Below are 22263 nucleotides of genomic sequence, written 5' to 3' on the forward strand. Positions count from 1 at the left end.
TCACTTAACCCCAATTGCCTCACGAAAAAAAAAAAGGAGCTTTAAAATGAATGTCAAAAATTGTTTTTACATGTAACTGGGAAACAATAACATATTAAAAAAAATAAAAGAAGATATCTGAGTGATGTGATGAGGGAACTCTTGGTGAATGGCCTTAACTTTTTAAATGACGTATGAGGAGAGATCTTCAACTGAAAGAGTTGGGGTTGGTTGTGCCATTGGATGTTTGAAAAGGGATGAGAAGGTTTGGAAAAGTTACTGTGGTGAGTAGAATAGGGAATTAATCACGGAGGTGTAAAATGATTGCCTAGCTGCAGTAAAGACTGAGTTGAGATTATGTAATATAAATTTGTAGTATATCCAGTAAGCGCAGTTTCATGGTTTTCTCTAGCTTCATTTAGCAATACATGCAAAGGCAATGGGTAGTGGAAGTAATCCAAAGATGGGGTTTGGCAGGTTTGAAAATGGCAACAGAATAAGGGAACAAGGGACTTGAGAGTAGAGAATAGAATTAAACTGGTTTATAAAGGTTTCAAGTGGGAGAAGAAAGAGTGAAGTCTCAGAAAGAACTAAGGGGCAAAAAGTTTGGTGGTCAAGGTGAGAATGAGAAACAATGCTAGAACTAGTAAGGTACAGGAAAGACGAAATGACAGAAGGTTATGGACCAATAAAACATTTCAGAATCTATAAACATGGAAGTGGAACACAAAGTGATGATAGCATGAAATTCAAGATGCCAGGACTTCATGAATCCTTTGGTAGGGACTAACAATGCAAAGAAATTCTTGCACTGTCTTCAGGATGACCTGTGATGAGGACTGGTAACTATGCAGAAAATGTCATCATGTTTGCTATAGCTCTAATGTTCCTGGTGCCACTCCTGCTTCGGGTCACCTATTTGCATTAAGAGCCCCTCAGTGAATTACAAAAAATTGGCATTATATAAGACATGGACCTGATGGTTTAGACCTGAGACTTACTTGGTCCCACCACAAGGTCCAGGCCCACAAGTCTGGTCACAACACTGGCCAGAGATTACCTCCAAGTCCTAATTCCCCAAAGAGGCAGAGAAGATTTTAGTAAAGTGATACCTTGACTACAGGAGAATACACAGAGTTTGCTATAGCATTATGACCCTAACCAGAGTAGTTTAACCAAGGCAGTATCCTTTATTCTTGGATGTTACCACACATGTGCCCTACTTGTAGCACTCTCATATACCTGTTTGTTTGTGTGTGTGAGCTACTCTGACCCTAACTTTTTATGGTAGACCTGTCATGGTTTGTCTTTGAAACTATCTGAATTCATGTAAGGGGTCAGGAAAGAGGCTATCAAACCTCATCCCCATCAAACCCCACCCAGTTCTGAGACAGGTAGAGACTGAAATGAGTCAAAAAAGAAACAAATACTCCACATTTAATGCACTTTAGTCAACTCCAAATTTCCAATGTCTCTGCCCACCATTCAAGATACATACTAAGGAAGATGGATAATAAAGAGAACCAAAGGGCTGGTGAGGGAGAAAATTGTCTGTCAGAAACTGAATTTGTGGAGGTAAAATTTGAATCCAGTAGAGAAAAACTTGAAGGCATATATTCTCTAAAATACAAATGTTGGTTCATATATATATTCTAGGTTGAAAAAAGAGAAGGGTCAAGGATAATTAGAAAGACCACAAAATGATCAAAGAATATCAAGGGGGATTACAGAGTAGAACATGAAGGGAAAATCAAGAAAGAAAAAGAAAAGGTGGTTTTGCAAAACTAGGTGTTATGAGCTAGGTCTTCTCAGGCCAGGTCAGTGGTTCAGGCTAGGCAATGGAATTTAGTGAGACACTCATGAGCTATAAAATATTTGGTAAAGTGAAGCTCAGTCAACCATAAAAAAGGATCAATAAGGAAGAAAAGTTGCTCAAGGTAGAGGTTACTGCTCTCCTCTCTCACTCTACCCCCCATTCCCTGTAGCAGCAATGCTGAGTTAGAAAGACATACCACATGGCAGTGAGAAGACCATCAAACCCCATGATTCCCAGCTGTCTAAAGGTTGGACTTTTTATGCCTTAGGACAAAACAAAGTGATACTAATGGTTCAAGGCTTAGTTCCTAGGATCAACAAAATCATGAGGATGACCTCTTTGTGCTCTTGAAGGGGAACCAGCTTAGTTTAGTAAAACAATGCTATCAACACTACATGAGATAAATAAGAAATTATAAGAGGAATAATTATAGGGAAAAGAAATTGCTAAAATGGACTATTAAGTTGGGCAACTTGATGAAATGATGATGATGATGGCTAGCATTTATATAGCCCTTCAAGGTTTGCAAAGTGCAGATATATGTTATCTCATTTGATCCGCGCACAAGCTTGTGATGTAAGTGCTATTATTATGTCTATTTACAGATGAGGAAACTGAGATATGATTTGGCCAGGGTTACATAACTACTGTCTGAGGCAGAATATGAATGTAGGTCTTTTTTTACTCCAAGTTTCATGCTCTATCCACTGAGTAAACTGGCTCCCTAAAACTAGATGAAATAAATAGGAAGTTGATAAAAGGTAAGGTGCAACTATGGAGTTGGTGCTGAGAATTGGAAAAAAAGATAAGTGGGTCTGTTAAGTTATTAAGAGGTGATAACTAGCTATAAAAACTTCACCATGTGCTTACCCTTGAGGTATAAACACCCAAAACTAGTTTTTTTTAAAAAGACAAGGATGAAAATTTCAACCAGTATGGAAAAGAAAAATTATATAATGATTTGATACCGAAGTTGAGTGAGTGTTATCTGGGTTCCAAATGTAGGTAATCTCCCTCTTGGAGGAGAAGGTAAAGGGACTCAAGACTGTTTTGACACCCTCCAAGCCTGTAAAGGAGAATAAAGAAAATAGAAGCAAAGATTCAAATGGGGGAAAAGGGATTTATGGTAGAAGACAGAAGACAACATTTGTCAGGAGTTTGGTGAGTGGATGAAAAAACAGAAGGAAAAGGACAACTCTAAACTTGGAATTCAAACACAGATTTGAAGCTCCTCTTAAAAATGGGAAGCTGGATGCTTCAAAGAGGAAGCAGCTGCTTGTTTTTCCAAGAATACTATATTGCAAGTGAAGAAGTTAACAGCTGAGAAACTATTTGGTAAAGGTTAGAGAAAGGAAAGAAGGTAACAGTAGCTGGTAATTTCCTGCTCAGGAGTACCAAGGCTATTTGTTGACTTGATAAAAATAGGAAGGTTAATATCTAGCAGTGGCATGTAACCAAGACATAACAGAGAACCTTGAAAGACTTATCAAAATGCATGACAACTACCTATGCTTCTGATGTTAGCTGGACATATATGACACTCCCAAAAGAAACCTAAAAAGTGCAGTTAGAGATCACCAAGTTGTGGACAAACACAGAGGAACAGGTTTTTCTTGCTTCACCATTGCCCACTGAAGGAAAAGGAAACAGAAAAGAAAAACTTTTTTGGGAAGAGTCCAAGAAAGTGACATAGACTCCTGGACCATAGTTTGAAATGTGGGGATGATGGATTCCTGGCCAGAGATGGAATATATCTGACAAGGCTTATAATAACGTATTTTCCTGAAACCTTACAAATCTAGTCCAAAGAACTTTAAAAAAGGAGGTGAAAGGGGCAGCTAGGTGGCGCAGTGGATAGAGCACCGGCCCTGGAGTCAGGAGTACCTGAGTTCAAATCCGGCCTCAGACGCTTAATATACACTTACTAGCTGTGTGACCCTGTAAAAGTCACTTAACCCCAATTGCCTCACTTAAAAAAAAAGGTGAAAGCAAAAAGATTGCCTCTATATATTCTTCAGAGGTTGATACCATAGCTAGAATCAATAGAAGTTGAGACATTCCGAAGATGAATCCCAATAATTACTAAAGTCCCTGGCCTCAAAATGCCTCTACACAGGGGGCAGCTAGGTGGCACAGTGGATTGAGCACCGGCCCTGGCTTCAGGAGGACCTGAGTTCAAATCTGACCTTAGACACTTGACACTTACTAGCTGTGTGACCTGGACAAATCACTTAACCCTCATTGTCCTGCAAAAAAAAAAAAAAATGCCTCTACACAAACCCCTAAACATTAGACAACAAGCAAGAAAAATCAGAGATTATGACACAATGCAGCAAATCTGACCTCACTGAGATTTTGGCAGGATGAAATCTATGACTAAAGAGTCATGCAAAAGAAACAGGGCAGGTGAAAAGGGAGGTAACAATATGCACTGTATATTAGAGGGCATATTTTTTTGTTATGTCAAAAAGGGATTAAACTTTGTCTATTTGATTCCCAAAGTAAAAAACACACGCAATGGGTGGAAATTTGCAAAGAAGTCAATTAATGCTGAGAGGTGATTTTTTACAGAAGACTTGAAAGAAGTTAAGGAAGTCAGGAAGTGGAGACAATGAGGCATGGGGGACAGACAACAAAAAGGCATGGAGTCCAGAGATGCAGAGTCTTGTGAAAGGAACATAAAAGTGACCAAGGGAACTGGATTGTAGAGTGTGTGGAGGAAGGAAAGTGCTAAGAAGACTGGAAAGGTAGAAATGATATGAAGGGCTTTAAAAGCCAAGTTTTATATTAGATCCTGGAAGTAACAGGAAACCATTAAAGTCTACTGTGTAGTGGGGTGGGGAAGAAAACACGGTTAGACTTGTACATTAGGAAAATTACTCTGGCAGATGAATGGAAAATGGACTGCAGTGAAGAGAGACTTGAGACAGAGAGATCAACCAGAAGGCTACGACTATCCACGTGATATCTATACCAGCGTGGTGGCAGTGTCAGAGGAGAGAAGGAAGCATATAGAAGAGATGGTGTAAAGGTAGAAATGGCAGGTCTTGGTAACAGACTGGACATGGGGGGTGAAATACAGTGAGGAGATGAGGAGGACACTTAGGCTATGAGCCTGAGTGACTGGAAGGATAGTGGCACCCTTAACAGCAAAATAAAATTTAGGAAGAAGGAAGGGTTTGGGGGGAAAGCTAATGAGTTTAAATACTGGACATGTTGAATTTAAGATACTTATGTGACATCCAGCTCCAGATGACTATGGGCAGTTAGAGATGTGAGAATGGAGGTCAAGATAAAGAATGGGACTAGATGAATTGTTCTGAGAATTACCCACAAAGAGAGGATAAGTGAATTCATGGTAACTGATTAGATCACAAACTGAAATAGTATAGAGGAATAAGAAGGCCCATGACAAAGGCCTGTGGGACACCCAAGGTTAACAGGTGTGACCTGGAGAGAGATTCAGTTAAGGAGACTGAGGAGTGGTTAGGTAGTAGAGAGCAATGTCACAAAAACCTGCAGAGGAAAGAATATCAAGGAGAAGAGAGTGATCTTCAACGTCAAAGGCTATAGAGTGGTCAAGAAGAAGGAGGATTGAGTAAAGAGCAGCAGATTTGTCAATTAATAGATCACTAGTAACTTCGGAGAGAGCAGTTGCAGTTGAATGATGAAGCAGTAAGTCATACTACAGATATCCAGAAAAGAGAGTGAGGGGGCAGTTAGGTGGCACAGTGGATAAAGCACCAGCCCTAGATTCAGGAGGACCTGAGTTCAAATCTGGCCTCAGACACTTGACACTTACTAGCTGTGTGACCCTGGGCAGGTCACTTAACCCCCATTGCCCTGAAAAAACAAAAATAAACAAAAACAAAAACAAACAAACAAAAATTGCTATATAAAAACATTGACTTGCTATATTAATTTTTACTTACCAAATTATCAGTTTCTGGATCTTCACAAAAAAAAGGTTTTCCTTCCTTTTCTTGCTTCCTAACAAAATTTTCAATATCTACATCAAAACTGGCAGAAGTTGTGCCCTCTGAGCCTTGTGTAGATTGTTCACATTTTTCAAACAACAATGCTAATAATGGAAAGAGTGGATGTCTGAAGAAAAAAAAGGAATAAATTTTCATATTTCATTTTAAACTTTAAAAATATTAGAAATACTCACAGAAACCAATGAGTCTTAAAAGGTTAAACTGGTTTATAGAATTATGATACATAATTTATAAGTAAATTTGTAAAAGCTATATTATATAAACATTAACTTCGTTTTTTATTTATTTTTATTTTTTAAGAACTTTTTGTTAGAAACCAAATACATAACAGCAAAGGAACATTTCAATATGAAAAGAACAGAAATGAGGATTATATATAAAACTGAGATTATGTAGCTTTTTAAAAAGCATATGTTAAATTTAACAAAATAATAAGAAAGCTACTCATCTGTGTTCCTTTCACTACCCAACAACTGTCCACTGCCCCTCCCAAATAGAAGCTCTTCCTGGGTACAAGTAAGTATAACTAAGCCAAAGGAATCTACATATCAGCTTTGCCTGAAAACATCCTCCTTGTGCTATACATCTCGTCTAGCACTACTCTACCCCGAACTGGAAGTCATCAGTCTTCTGTCACAATTGCATCAAGGTTCTTAAGTCTTTCTTTAAAAAAAAAAATGTTTATTGATATCTTTTATCATTGCATCAACTGCATTTCTCATTGCATTTTCCTCCTCCCTCCCCATATACATATATATATATATATATTTATATTTATTTATTTTTTTGCGCAGGGCAATGAAGGTTAAGTGATTTGTCCAGGGTCACACAGCTAGTAAGTGTTAAGTGTCTGAAGTCGAATTTGAACTCAGGTCCTCCTGAATCCAGGGCCAGTGCTTTATCCACTGCACCACCTAGCTGCCCCTCCCCATATTTTTTTTAACCATTCTCCAATCAATGAGCCTCTACATTGTTTCCAGGTGCTAGAAATATTTTGGTCTATACAGGACATTTTTTGGTCATTGACTTCCTACAGGTATATCTCTGCATCAATTTCTTTGTTTAATACTAAACTGCTTTCCAGATTAGGGGGACAAATGCATTTGTTGTTGATGTCATTCAGTTGTGTTCAATTCTTTGTGAGCCATTTGGGGTTTTCTTGGTAAAGATACTGGAGTGGTTTGCCATTTCCTTCTCCAACTTATTTTACAGATGAGGAAACTGAGGCAAACAGGGTTAAGTGACTTACCCAGGGTCATATAGCTCATATCGCTAGTAAATGTTTGAGGCCAGATTTGAACTCAAGAAGATGAGTCTTCCTGGCTTCAGGCCTGGTGTTCTATCCACTGTGCCACCTAGTTGCCCGACATATTCATAGTTCCCCCAACAATGTATAAGTGTGTCTGTCTTTTCACAACCCCTACCACATTGACTACTGTCATCTTTTATCATCTTTGTCAATCTGCAGGGCATGATGTGAAACATCAGAGTAGTTTTGATCTATATTTCTCTTAATAGCAATTTGGAGCATTCTTTTATGGTTGTTAATAGTTTGAAATTCTTTTAAGAACTATTTAGTTCATATCCTTTGAACGCTTATCTTTTAGGAAATGGCTTTTGTTCTTATCTAGACAAGTAGGTATGTGTGTATTTATAAACATACATATGTATATTTCTTGGATATCAGACCATGGTGAGTGATACTTGATACAAAGACATTTTTCCCCCAGTCAATTGCTTCTCTTCTCATCCTAATTACATTGGTTGTGTTTATGTAAAAGCCTTTCAATTTCACGTAATCAAAATTATCTATTAAAAAATTAAAAATAATAGTACTTTTTGGTGCATATGACTTAATTTATATTGATATTTATTAACAATTTAAAGAATAATGAATGATTATTTTTACTAAACACAGTCTTTACTTTTTGGCAGCATGAGAAGACCGATCAAGTCCTGGATAGTACACCTTAAAAGCATTATCAATGGGAAGTCATAAAACCAAGCTAAATATTATGTCAAATTTAGATTATCTAATTCATATCAATCTCTATCATGAAAAAAGACATATGTTTACCTTTTCTGCAAATATTCCATTTCTGTCAGGGGACATGTCTAAAATATGATTTTTTAACAAGCTATGAAAACCTTGAGACAACTCTTAGAGATATTAACAAAAAATGTCCATTGCTAAAATTTAAATGACACAAATAGCCCAGATGCATGGGCAAATGCAAAATTGAATGATGTATTTTATTTTGGCTCTTTTAATATGGCACAACTTAACCGATAACCAATATGAATTTATCCTACATTAGAACCCTTATACAGGAAATTCTTTGCATAGGTAACTCATTTAGCTAACACATATACTAGTATGGAACACTGAAGTAATGTGAGTAAATATTCATCTGAAAAAACACAGTAGTTAAACAGCACTCAGGGAAGTAAAAGAATTGTTTTAGGAAAAAAATTTTTTTCAACATTTCAAATTTCTTGTCACCTTCTTTCCATCTTTCAGATTGAGAAGTTCAGAGAACTTTTTCTTTTTGTCCTCTGTATCAGTTTAGGTCAACCAGACCTAAAGATTTCTACTATTCTACTATTTACCAGTCTTCAATCTCAAGAACATTAAAGCTTGAGTTTTTCTTTTAGTTTCTACCCCTAACATACGAATCCAAATCTCATAGAGACCCACTCAGTCTTCAGATTATATAGTCTTATGAGATTTGATAAAATAAGGGTTAGGCTTTATTGCTTTTTCAGTTAAGATGATAGTGTGAGTTTTTTCATTTCAGGATTTACATATATGCTTCAATTATGTGTAATATCCCTTTCGACATCTTCTCCAGCTCTGTGTGTGTATGTGTGTGTACACGCATGTGCGTGATCTTCTTTATCTGATACTTATGCTTTTGTTAAAATGTGTCTACAGATTTCAGTCTGGTCCCAAAAGCACTGATAAGATCTTGCTTTTCTTTTTGCAGACTGACCTTCAGAAACATTTAAAAACAGAAAGTGGGTTTGTAGAAGTATTTTTTCATTCACTGTACCATCCCAGGGCCTTATTCTTATAGCATATCTATTAGAGGCAACTGAGTTCCAATCCTGCCTCAGACACTAGCTGTGATACCCTGGCCAAGTCAATGAACTTGACAGTGGTCTGCCTCAGTTTCCTCACCTCTGAAGTGGGCATAATAATAGTACCTATCTTGCATGATTATTGTGAGGCTATACTGAGACAAATTTGTAAAATGCTTTGCAAATCTTAAAGTGCTATGTAGGGGGCAGCTAGGTGGTGCAGTGGATAAAGCACTGGCCCTGGATTCAGGAGGACCTGAGTTCAAATCTGGCCTCAGACACTTGACACTAGTTGTGTGACCCTGGGCAAGTCACTTAACCCTCATTGCCCCCCCCCAAAGTGCTATGTAAATGGTATTATATATAACACCCTGATTCCCCCCCCCCCACTGCTTGTAAAACCAGGTATATATTTTTTTTACCCTTCCTCCAGGATCCTCTGAAAATCTTTAAGGAGCACAGGAATGTTCAGGCTCTCTGAAAATGGCATTAGCCCCAACCAATGGTGTTCTCCCAAATATAGGAGGTAGCCCTTTCACCCCAGTTCCATTTAATTACTACCAGTGATATTAGATTTTACAAAGGAAAATTTACTTCAAAGGCATAATCGCAAATATACAAACATACTCCCCCCGACGTGGGAGGCATAATCCTCTTCCCCCTACACAACCCATTCTCTGGGAAGGGGAAGAGGAAGAGGAAGAAGAAGGGGATTAGGTTTACAGTTTAGCTCAGTTCCCAGTAGGACTGGCACACACAGTCCCAGTTCTAAGTTCGAAGACCTCCTCAGGTTCAAGTCCTGCTTCTCTTGACTTTGAGAGCATCTTTACTCTCATCTGTTAATTTCATTTCTTCCTACCCCAAGCAAGAAACTACAGTTTCTAACCAATACAGGTCAGTTTTTTCTCTGTAACTTTTCTTAGAGAGTTGCCTGGATCAGAGAGGTTATGAGACTTGTATCCACATGTTCTGGCTTTGAGACTGGCTCATTCTTCTGCCTTATACCCAGTCAATGGGTTCCCACTTTTGAGGTTTTTTTGTTACAACAAAAAGTGATGCTATTAATATTTTTGTACATAGGAGTACCTTCCCTTGGATTTTGAACTCTTTATGTGTCCAGCACTAGTATTGTTAAGTAAAAAAGGTAAGCCCAGTATTTTTGAGTATAGATTTAAGTAGAGGCATGTTTACTACTCTCTTGGCCTGTTCTCTCTGGTCTGCAAGCAACCAAAGAACTACTTTTATGCCCTGGAACTATGAACAGAGTCCCACTCCACTGTGGCCACATGCTCCAGTGTGCTTGTGTTCCTCCCCAGCCTGGGACCGCCATCCAAGACTTCAACTTGGATCTGTGTATGAGCAAAAGAACAGTCCTGCCTCAGTGGTAGCAAAGAGATTTCTGTAATCTACTTCTGGACAACTTTTCGACCCCATTACTGTCTGTGGGCTAAGTCTTCCAGAAACAGTTGCTGCCCTTGCTGATTCAGAGGCTCCCAAGGCCTGCTCCTGTTTTGCTGGAGCTGGGTCTGGGTCTGTACTAGCATGGCCTGTGCTGGACTGTACTTTACTCTCACCCCAGTACAACAGACCTTTCCTGCTGACCTTCTAAGTTTTCTTTGGCTGGAAAATTATTTCACCCTGTGTTTTTGTGGGTTCTGCTGCTCCAGGAATTGTCTTGTAGCATAATTTGAAGGAATTTGGAGGGGTCTTGGGGCAAGCTCAGGAAAATCACTGCCTTTCCTCGGCCATCTTGGCTCTGCCCTTGAGTAAAAATTTGAATTTCTTTCCAGACGAGTTTGGACCAATTCACATCTCCATCAATATGCTGTTTATTATTATGACTGCCCTCCCATAGCTCCTTCAATAATCGCCATCTTTATTTTTTCTCATCTTTGCCAAGTCAAAGGAATCTCAGAATTGCCATAATTTGCTATTCTATGGCTATCAATTTGGTATTTCTTCCTATTTTTTAGGTTGCCTACTGCTTGTTTAAAGCTTCTCACTTTCTGTGCTAAGCTGTTCTTTCAATGGTTTTTTTCTCGTGCATTCTAATTTCATTTTTTCAATCTCTTGCTTCATTTCTTTAAGCTACTCTTGGAGTCCTTGAGGCCGAGTCATTTTTTCTTAGCCTCTGCTTGTCTTTATTGTGGAGTTATTCTCTTTCTGGCTTTTGGCTTTCTTTAACCCATAGTATTGTATTTAGAGTTTTCTTCTGCTTGCTCTCATTTCCAGCCTCAGTTGCTGAATTGGGACTTTATGCCACAGTCAGGCTCTGTCCTTCTTCTCACTGCTGGATAGAGTGGCCAGGCCCAGATCCTGTCTCCACTGTAGTTTGGATACCAATATTCCCACCCTACTGTAGTACTGAATAGGGTAGTTGGGTCCTGATCCTCTTCCTGCTTTCTTCTACAGGCTTAGTTTTAGACAAGGAGCCGGGCCAGGGGAATAAAGCAAGTCCAGCTGTCAGCCTCTTTCTTCTTGAGCTCAATGTTGGCACTGGCCTTGGCCTCATCTCCCTTTTCCAATATGTAGTCACCTCCTGGCAATTGGTTTATTCCTGGATTGACCCTGACAGGTCTCAACCAGAAATCAGAAATCTTGCTGGCCTCCTGCTGTGCCTCAAGGCACACTGGGCATATCGGTCATTGGTTTCATTGCATAATCTAGATGCAGTTGACTATATCTCTTGCTATGGCTCCAAAAGGTCTTGACTTAGATCCCTGTGGCTTCAGACAAGACATGTGAAGGATGGAGCTGCCTTCAGGGCCTTTTTGTGTGGCCTCAGGCTTCTGACCATCTTCTTGTGCAGTTCTAGAATGTATGAAGTAACCTACTGGTGTTTCTCTTTGGTTTTACTTTGTTTCACCTGATATCTCTATTTATTTTTCAGAGACTATATTTTTCAGGGTTGTTATATGGAATCTTTCACATCACTATTTTTGTTGGAAATCCTTGCTTAAATTTTACTTCTAACACTCTTTGCCACTCCCTATTAGTTATTAAAAGGGAAGTTAGGTGGTACAGTGGATACAATATTGAGCTTGGGGTCAAGAAGACTCATCTTCCTGAGTTCAAATATGGCCTCAGACACTTACTAGCTACGTGTCTCTGGACAAGTCACTGAACCCTCTTTGCCTCAGTTCCTCATCTATTAAATGAGATGGAGAAGTATCTCTGCCAAGAAAACCCCAAACGCAGTCACTAAGAGTCAGACATAAAGAAAAATTACTTACTAAAAGTTCATAGCTAATTATTTTTCTAGCTTTATTTCATTAACTATAATTTTGTGAAGGTAAAGAAAGTTTATATTGTAGCAAATTAATGAACTCACTTTTGCCCAGAAGACCTAGAAAAAAAAGTTCTTTACCTTGAAAACAAGTTAGAAGACCACAAATGAATCAAGTAATTATAATTTGACATGGTTAAAAGAAATGTCCAGTCTTGCAAAAGACCTAGGGGAAAACTATCTAAAACTCAATAAAACTACAAAATTATGTGATGAAATTGGAAGACTATGTCAAGGATAGTAGTTTTTTTTCAGAAATAAATATATCCAGGCCCCCAGTAATTTCCCCCCCCAAAATATGACTTCATAAATTAAAAACAGCATATGTTTAATAGCTTATTTAAAATGTGCTATCTTATGAAATGAATCACTATAATTTAAAAAGTTAACATTATAAAAAAATTAAAAAGTTAACATTGTAAGTTGAATTATAGTAATTAAATTTTAACTAACCTTAAAGATATCATACTTATATCAATTTGAAATTTAACACAATTAATATATTTCAAAATGAACAGATATAAGAAATACTAAAATCTGATTTTTTCACTTATATGGTCATTTTATCTTTTATAACAACCTACATAACATCTTCATCCTGATTAATGCTTTATGCTCTACGTATTTCCCCTATCCCTACCCCAACATATTTAAAATAAAAAATAACTGAAACCAAAAAAACCAAATACATTGTATTTTAGTTGAAGCAGCTACCTATAAATGGCCTGCTTATCTGCATCCATTGGTGTCTGGGATTCCACAGGAGCAGGGCTCACTCCTTCTGCATCAGGGTCAGAACAGTTTGGCTCCTGCTCAGTTTTAAACTCTGTTACTACTTGCATCTGTAAAAGGAGAAGGATATCCCTTGTCACCTTTGACAAACTGATGAAGAGTGTTTACTTTTCAAATAACTATCAAATAAAAAGTAATAAGCTGCTAGTACTTTGATATAATATAGCAATTATACCCAAAAGCCCAACACTCACTCCTTTTAATCTGTCACTTTTTGATAAATAAAATAACAATCATAGAATTTCAGTATTCTGTTTAAGAACTAGAATTACCACTGCATGGGAAATATAGAAGTATGTTCCTTATTTTTTAATTTGCTCAAATACAACATAATTCAACATTTGAAAAGACATCTACATCATACCACCAAAAAAACCCCCAAACCTTATTCTTCCTACTATATCCTGTCACTACATACTAATTGTATCAATGATTTCATTGTTTTTTTGAGGTTTCCTTCAATAGTATAGATCGCAAGCTATTCATGCCTGAGCCTCCTATGGGAGACTTGTCTATGTTCTTCCATACTTTCCTTCAAGGAGTTGACCAAATGAACTCCTTCATTTTTTTCCCAACATCTCAAGGGTACCTCTAGAGAATACAGATTAAACATCTATCCAGTAGGAATACCAAAAACTTTTTTCATTGTTGCAGCTTGTTCATATATATCATGTCTCTCTCCATTGCATCTATATAGTACTCATTTCTAATTTTTTGGAGACTAGTGTTTGATAACTCCTAATACTATAATAACAAAGAACAAATGAATAAGTCAAAGTTGTATGTTCTATTTTAAAAAGTTTAAAATGCAATATATTACAAATTATTAAAAAGACTGAAATTTACTCCTATGATATATTCTTAAAATTTAGGATTATAGAATAAACAAAAATTTTCCCACAATGAAATATTAGTTATTTGTTAACGCTAGCATTTAGTTACTATCTTTTTTATAGTTTTAAAGCGCAAAACTCAAAGTAATAGGTAGAAATTGCAAGAAAGGTAAATTTAGGCCAGAAGTAAAGAAAACTTCTTTTTTTTGTTGTTGTTGTTTTTTTTTAGTGAGGCAGTTGGGGTTAAGTGACTTGCCCAAGATCACACAGCTAGTAAGTGTTAAGTGTCTGAGGCCGGATTTGAACCCAGGTACTCCTGACTCCAGGGCCGGTGCTCTATCCACTGCGCCACCTAGCTGCCCCAAGAAAACTTTAAAGAGACATCCAAAAGTGGTATGTGCTGCTTCAGTATGTAATAGTTATTCCCCTCAGTAGAGGTTTTCAGACAAAGTTTGGATGAACCACTTTGGATTTGTTGGGTCCAGAAGCAGCATAGTTCAGCGAATTTAGAGTCAGAAACCCTGAGTTGAAATCACTAGATTACACACAGATTTAGAGCTGAGAGGCATCTAGGCCAGCCTCCTCAGATCCAATACAAGGAAACTAAGGTCCTGAGAGGTTAAACGATTTGCCCAAGATTACACAGAGAAGAGGTAAAAGGTTTTCAACTGAGCCCCTGGACTCCAGAGCCAGTACTCTCCATTGTGTCACAGCCTTAAATCCAACCTTAGTCATCGTTTGTGTGACCCAGGGCAAGTCACTTAACTTCCTCAAGTTTCAATCTCCTCACCTATCAAATGGACAAGATGGAATCTACAATCCTGCCAGCTCAAAATCTGTAATACCGGGATCTCCAGGACACCTTAGCTCAAGTGGCCTCTGAGGTCCCTCTGAGTCTGACTGGCTTGTAAAGTATATGAAAGAGAACAATGGTGTAGAAGCTTAAAATGGTAAGGCAGAATAAATTTTTTTTTTTTTTAGTGAGGCAATTGGGGTTAAGTGACTTGCCCAGGGTCACACAACTAGTAAGTGTTAAGTGTCTGAGGCCGGATTTGAACTCAGGTACTCCTGACTCCAGGACTGGTGCTTTATCCACTGTGCCATTTAGCTGCCCCCGGAATAAAATTTTGAAAGGCTTCAAACACCATGTAGCAGTTTTTGTTTTATTGTTAATGGCCAATGAAATTTCCTGAACGGGGGATTTATGTATTCAGAATTGAGCTTTTAGAAGACTTTATTTTGGACAATGAAAGGGGAGAGACTAGAAGCATGTAGGTGAATGAAGAGGCTACTGCAATAATCCAGGTAAGAGATAATGAAAATTTGAACTAGGGTGGTGGTGACTATGTGATTGAAAAGAAGGCAATAGATGTAAGAGATAGCATGGAAATATAACTGTCAAGACTTGGTAACTGATTGGAATGGAGTGGGAAAAGTGGGGAAGAGGAAAGAGTTGAGGGTGATTCTAAAATCATGAATGTGCGTGACTGGAAGAATGATGATACTTCTTTATTTGTCATAGAGAAATCTGAAAATCCATATTGGCAAATAGTGGGATGTAAGGAAATAGAAGCGACCACTGTAAATGGCTTTTCCAAAAACTTTGCCTGTAATATAGAAGATATATGTGTGTATGTAGATATATACATACATTATGCATAAATATATTTCCAAAGAGTTTGTCTATAAAAATGTATAAATATGCATATGTATGTATGCATGTATCTTCCTGTGTATATGTATGTGTACCATCTCTATGTTAGCATATCTTTTCAGAGGTTATCTAAAATAAATAAATTTGAGTAACTGGAAGGGGGTGGATGATTATGTAGAGGACAGAAGGAGACAAATATTTTTGGACATGTCTACTGAGCTAATTAGTTTTGTTCAACTATACTAATTTTTTAATGTTTTTCCCTTTTTTTTTAAATGGAAGGGCAATTATGACTCCTAAAAAAGAGGACCATTGAAACATTAAAAAAAAAATAAACAGAAGCACATTTATAAGGAATCAAAAATAAGGATGGTTTTTAAAGTAATGTATAAAAATTATTTTATGTATATACACATATGTATATTAAGCAAATGGAATGAAACAGACTTAGAATATCATACAGAATCCCTTTTGTTCTGTTATGTGTATGGAACTACTCTTCTGTGGCACCTAGATTGAGAATTTTTCTTTAAGTAAAAAAAAAAATCACTGGTAACTTTGGAGAGGACAGCTTCAATTGGGTACAGTGGAAGAAAGGTTATACAATACTGGAGTGGGTAGCCAGCAATTTTATCTATATTTATAGGTAATTAACACAATCAATAGACACTACTTAATAAATAAGCAATGAAAAGATGTGAACAAGTTTTTTTTGTTAGTTTTGTTTTTTGTTAGTTTTTTTTTTTTTTTTCGGTGGGGCAATGGAGGTTAAGTGACTTGCCCGGGGTCATACAGCTAGTAAGTGTCAAGTGTCTGAGGTCAGACTTGAACTCAGGTCCTCCTGACTCCAGGGCCAGTGCTCTATCCACTGCGCTACCTAGCTGCCCTGTAAACAAAGTTTTTAAAAGAATTGCAAACTATCAACAACCATATGAAATATTGATCAAAACCACTAAGTAACAAAAACACAAAACTTGATAAGCTCTTGATGTTCATCTTTGCTATCATCACATTCCAATTCTTCAAGGGGAAATTGTTTTATTTTATAGAAAACTTCATACACATGGAAAGGAATGCATAATCAACTATGCAGATCATGAGAAAATAAGATGGAAGAGTAAATGGAAACACCATAATTTCCACTATGACAACATCATCTGGATCTAGTTGACTCTTCACACTGTGTCCACAGAGGGCTGGCCACAAGTTAGAATTCTGTGGATGTGATTGAGGAAGACCAGGGCCTGAGCAACAGCAACTGCATAGAAATGCCTATCTTTTATGTGGTCTACCTTATGGTGGCCCTAATAATCATCACCTTCCAGGGGCAAGAGGACAAAATGATGGAAGAGTACTACCTGGAGAAGAAGAGGGCATGTACTGAGACTTTGCTATCAGTGCCATACTGCTCATATGCTATATGCCCCCAAACTTTACAGTATAGTGGCATTTCATGGTGTTCCTATCCTTCAAGTACATTATCTTGGCTTTGTTCACCTTGAACACTGTAGTGCTGATGATAAAGTCATATGGTATCCCACCATTGTGGAAATAGGAGAGCACTAATCATAACGACCCAGTATTTGTTTCATATTGGCTTGATTCTCTTAATAGTGCTCCTCTGTTCCTTTCACCTATAAACTGGTATTAAAGTAACTGAATATTGCCTTCACCATCACGTTCACCTTAGAACATATCATCATTTTTGGTTTCCTCAGTTATTTCAGAGATTTCCCGAGTATCTTTAACTTCATTTCAATCATTAGCATCATCAATGAAATTATTCTTAAGCAAGCTGGTGAGTACCGGTGCCTTTAACATTAGTTTTCTAAACTTTTCAAAGCTGGTCATGCTCCTCAGACAGGGCTAAACTAATAAAATTTTGTGATAGGACTTTGTTCTGTCTTTATTCCCTTATGTGGATACATCATTGAAAATATAAAATTAGTTGAAAAAAAATCATCTTAATTGGCACATCTACAGCTTTTTCCAGTCTCTAATGCAGCTCTTCAGGAGGATCATTGGGGAGGTGTGGCAGGAAATGCTATGAATTGCACATTATTGCACCCTTGGGCAAAATGAGAGTAAATGATAAGAATTAATCTGGCCTACTTTTTTTTTTTTGAAGTGAGGCAATTGGAGTTAAGTGACTTGCCCAGGGTCACACAGCTAGTAAGTGTTAAGTGTCTGAGGCCGCATTTGAACTCAGGTCCTCCTGACTCCAGGGCCGGTGCTCTATCCACTGCGCCACCTAGCTGCCTCTTCTGGCCTACTTTTATTTCATTTTTTTCATCATTTTATGCTTCCTTCTTGATCAAAATATGGACAATCTGATAATCCTGGTTATTTAACCCATCAAATCAGATCAACTTCAACAACTAATAGGATCAGTTTTGAAAATAACAGATGTCTTGACAAAATGGTTCCATTGTAAAAAGGTTGACTGGTTGTGTATCATGAGCATCAAAGCAAGCTTCCTTCAATATGCTGTTAATAATATCTAAAGCATTTCTACTTTTTAAAAATGAAAGTGGTAAATCAAGAGTACTAAAAATTTCCTGATTTCCCTATTGAGTGTAAAGGAAGACAACAAAGTATAGCAAGAAGGGCACTAATCTGAAACATAAAAAACCTGCATTCTACACATTGCTTTACTATTAAAATTGGCAATATGAGCAAGACATTTCCCCCTTTCCTTGCATCTATGAAATGGGGGACAAAATGGCTCAACTTCACTAAAGCATGATGAAGAAAATAAAATGGGAAGAATATTAAGATGTTTTGAGCTTATTACCCTATTAGAGATGTAACAGTGTAGCATGGAAGAGCACTAGGAATTTGGATTCAAATCCTTGATCCAACACTTACTAGATGAAATGGCCATGGGCATATCACTTAACCTTTCTGAGCCTTAGTTTTCCCCATCTGTAAAATAGAGATAATAAGTGTTCATGTTTGTTGATACTTGTCAAGTTCGGAATAACAAAAATTAAAATTCTGCAAAAAAGGTAAAAATGGGAATAATAAAACCTACTTTACAAGACAGTCATGATGAAATTTATTTGTAAGTTATTATGCAGTCTCTAAAAGTGAATCACTAGTAGCACTACTAATTTTCATCATCACAGATAAGAGCAGTCACAAAAGAAATGTATGTAAAAAAGAAAGCCCATTAACCTAAGTAATATACAAATAAGGGTTACCTCAGTGATAAAGAGAGAGAACCAGAACTAAAAGTGATCCAGGCAAGCCAGCCTGGCCAAAATAACAAAAGCCCTGAGAGAAAGATAGGAAACAGCATGTGCAAAGCTAGGAAACTCCGAAAAGCCCCAGAAATAGCAGTATTTTACAGGCCAACTGCCCTGCTTCCAGCCTGGTTCTTACAGCAATTGTCCAGAACCTGGACCAAAACTGCCTGTGCAGGTGCTGCAGCTCCCACAACAGCCATAGCTACTGAAGACCAGGAAAGAGTCACCGGTATCAAGTGGTTTGAAGTAATGAAAGGATAGGGCTTTATCAAGGGAAATGACACCAAGAAATAGGTATTACCATCTGTATTGCTGCTACACAGGGTCATCCCATTTATCCTGCAGCTGAACTCCTCTATCTGTTGCCTTGCATTAGAATATGAACTCCTTGAGAGCAGGGACTGTGTTGATTCTCTTTTTATATTCCCAGGGCTTAACACAGTGCTTGGCACATAGTAAATATGTAACAAATGCTTTTCTATTCATTCATTAATTCAAAGAACTCCAATTTTTCACCTCATGCTTGGATAATTCAAACCTTAAAAACCATGAGAAGACTTATATGAACTGACACAAAGCAAACAACCAGAAAAAAGATATACTCAGTGACAAATAAGTGAAAAGAACAATATAACAAAGCCTGTGACACTCATTGGCTGCATCATTATGGGCAAGTAACTTAATTTTGATGACTCTTTCCTCATCTGTAAATATTTTATTTGCTTTAATTAACCAAAAATAAGCCTTCTGACCCACTCATCTGAACCTTCTTCTCCCAACTGCAAACACACACAAAAAAAGAAAACCCTTTACAAACATGTATAGTAAATCAAAACAAATTTCCACATTGGCCATGTTCTCTCCCCCACCCCAATGTGTCTCATTTTGTATCCCAAGTCTTTCATTTCTCTATCAGGAGGTAGAGAGCATGTTTCATCATTAGTCCTCTGGAATCCCAGTTGGTCACTCACTGTACTGACTAGAGTTCATCACAACAGTATTTCATCATATTTATATACCATAATTTGTTCATCCATTCTCCGGTTTGTGGATACCTTCTCAGATTCCCATGCTTTGCCACCTCGAAAAGTTATGGTTTTGGCATATTTGGTATAAACTCCTTACAGTTTGTTTTGGTTAAGACTAATCTCCCTCTTAATCTACTTTACATCTAATTACCCCTCCTTCCTTTTCTCTCCTATTTCCCTATTAAGTGAAATATATTTCTGTACCTAACTCAGTGAGTGTGTGCTGCTTCTTCCTTCTTTTGAGCAGTTCGGATAAGAGGTTCAATGTCAGCCATTCCCCTCCTCCTTGTTTGTATATATGTATGTTTGTGTACCTTGATTATGTGAGACAACCTCCCTTTCTCTTACACACAGTGTATTCCTTTTTCTATTCTTTTGTAGAACGATTCTCAGGCCTTGTCTAACTAGATCCTAAACCCTGATGATGCTAAAGATCAGATGGGACGCATATATCATCTCCTCCTATTTGAATATAAACAGTTTATCCTTGTTTAGTCCTTTATTATTGTTCATTCATGTTTATCTTGTTCTATTTCTCTCCACTCTCGTTTCAACTTCAAAGTTTGTCCACAGTTCTAATCTTTTCATCAGAAATGCTTGAAAGTCTCTATTTCAATAAAGATCCATTTTTTCCTCTGTAGCATTATATTCAATTTGTTGGATAAGTTCTTCTTTGCTGCAAGCCCCATAATCTTTGCTTTTTAGAACACAGTATTCCAAATTCTCTGCTCCTTTAACTGAAGTGGTGGTTGCTGCTAAATCATGAGTGCTCCAGACAAAGGTTCCTTGGTATTTTAATTCTTTCTTTCTGCCTGCTTATACTATTTTTCCTTCGACCGAGAAACTCTTGGTTTTGGCCCTAATATTCCCGGAAGTTTTCATTTTGGGGGTTTCTTTCAGGATATGACAAGCACATTCTTTCTATTTCCACTTTGCCTTTTGGTCCGAAGGTACTAAGAATTTTCTTCTAAGATTTTTTGAAACAGTGTATCTAAGGCTTTATATTTTTGGTCATGGCATTCAGTTTTTTCAATGATTCTTTTTTTTATTTTTCCTCAATCTGTTTTCCAAGTCAGTTTTTGCTGAGCCAGGTTACATTTTTCTTCTTTTTTCATTCTTTTGATTTTATTTAGATATTTCTTGTTGTCTCATGGAATCATTGGCTTCTATTTTATCCATCTGAATTTTCAGGGAATTTTTTGCCTGAACAAGGTTTTGTACCTTAATTCACTTTCTAATTCTTTCTTCTATAGCTCAAATTTCTCTTTCCTTTTTGTTTTTTGCTTGATTCATTTATAAAAATGTTTTTAAACTTTTAAAAAGCTCATTGAATTTCTTTCAGAATTCTCATCGAGTTTATGCCCAAGTTGTTTTTTCCTCTGAGGCACTGCTGGTCAATGTTTTGGAGTTATTCTCTTCTGCATTTGCATCTTGACTATCCCTGCCACCATAATATGGAATTATGGTGGGGATTTTTATTTGCTCAGCCTACTTCCTGACTTTGGACTTGGAATTAGGCCTGAGCTTGATGGAACTTCTAGAAGGGAAGTCTGGCCTGATCTTGTTCCTGCTTTTTTGGGTTGTGTTGAGCTAGGATTTCAGACAGGCAGAGAGCAAGCTTTCAGTGCTCCTAAAGTGGTCTGATCCAGGACAAAGTTTGATTGCTGTCCTTCTCCTCTCACCCCAGTCTGAACTTGACCTGTGTTTGGGTTGGTATAAGAGTAGACTTGCCACTGGACTCTGCCCTATAGCCAGCCAGAAAGCTTCTTTTGGTTCCGAAAGGCAGAATTTAGGCTCCTCTTTGGTCTGAGAGTCCGGTCTTGGTTACTCCTCTGCTGGCTGGGCTAGATTCTAGCTGGAAAGTGAGAGTCTACTCTGCACCTCTTATGTGAGCAACATCACCACTGCTGCTAGATTCTGAACTTCCTTCTTTCTCCATAAATAGCCCAGGGTTTCTCTACCCAGGAATGCCATTCCCCTGAGCAGGTCCCCATCTCTGTTCAAAATGGATCTGTGACATGGAACTTAACCACTGGCAACAGAGCTACCAGTTTGCACCTGTCCTCTTTGCAGTGTTCCAATGGGTCTGGGACCTCTTGCCTTGGTTCACAGCCTCTCCGTGGGTACTGTAGGGCTCTGAACAAGGCATTCTCCTGGCCAGATCCCATTCCTAGTATCCTCAGACCTCCCTTCTTTGTCTGTGCCACACTGGGCTACACAGATGACTATGATTTTTTTTTTCTGGATTTTCCTATCAGGATTTTGTATATTTTCTAAATATTTGAAGGAGTTTCTGGAAGGGAACTCACTGTACTGCTTCAAATCCATCATCTTCTCTCCGCCTCAGTTTTCCTTATCCATAAAATTAGGGGGCTAGATGGCTTCTGATATTCTTCCACCTCTAGATCTAAGATTGCGATCTCTAATCCCTGTCCCCTAATCCAAACTATTGGAAGGAAACAGAAAAGATGCCCTTGGCAGTGGAGTGGGGGGATCAGAGATAAAATACCTTCTAGAGGGAGCCAAGCATCTATCTATATATGAAGAT

The 22263-nt window shown here is 37.7% G+C and overlaps 1 protein-coding gene across 4 annotated transcripts in view; it reads right to left on the reverse strand.

The window, feature by feature from the left end:
• Positions 1-22263, reverse strand: part of PKNOX1 (PBX/knotted 1 homeobox 1) — a 168560-nt gene that overhangs the window by 43079 nt on the left and 103218 nt on the right. For 3 of the 4 annotated variants that reach the window (XM_043992726.1, XM_043992728.1, XM_043992727.1), the window contains 2 exons: positions 12875-13002; positions 5728-5899 (listed from right to left, as the gene is read on the reverse strand). In XM_043992726.1, the coding sequence (XP_043848661.1) occupies positions 5728-5899; positions 12875-13002 (300 nt within the window). Of the gene's footprint in view, positions 1-5727; positions 5900-12874; positions 13003-18233; positions 18327-22263 lie in introns of those variants that run through there. The other variant, XM_043992729.1, reaches the window with a different exon arrangement.

Source organism: Dromiciops gliroides, chromosome 3 (assembly GCF_019393635.1).
Source record: "Dromiciops gliroides isolate mDroGli1 chromosome 3, mDroGli1.pri, whole genome shotgun sequence".
Taxonomy (NCBI): domain Eukaryota; kingdom Metazoa; phylum Chordata; class Mammalia; order Microbiotheria; family Microbiotheriidae; genus Dromiciops; species Dromiciops gliroides.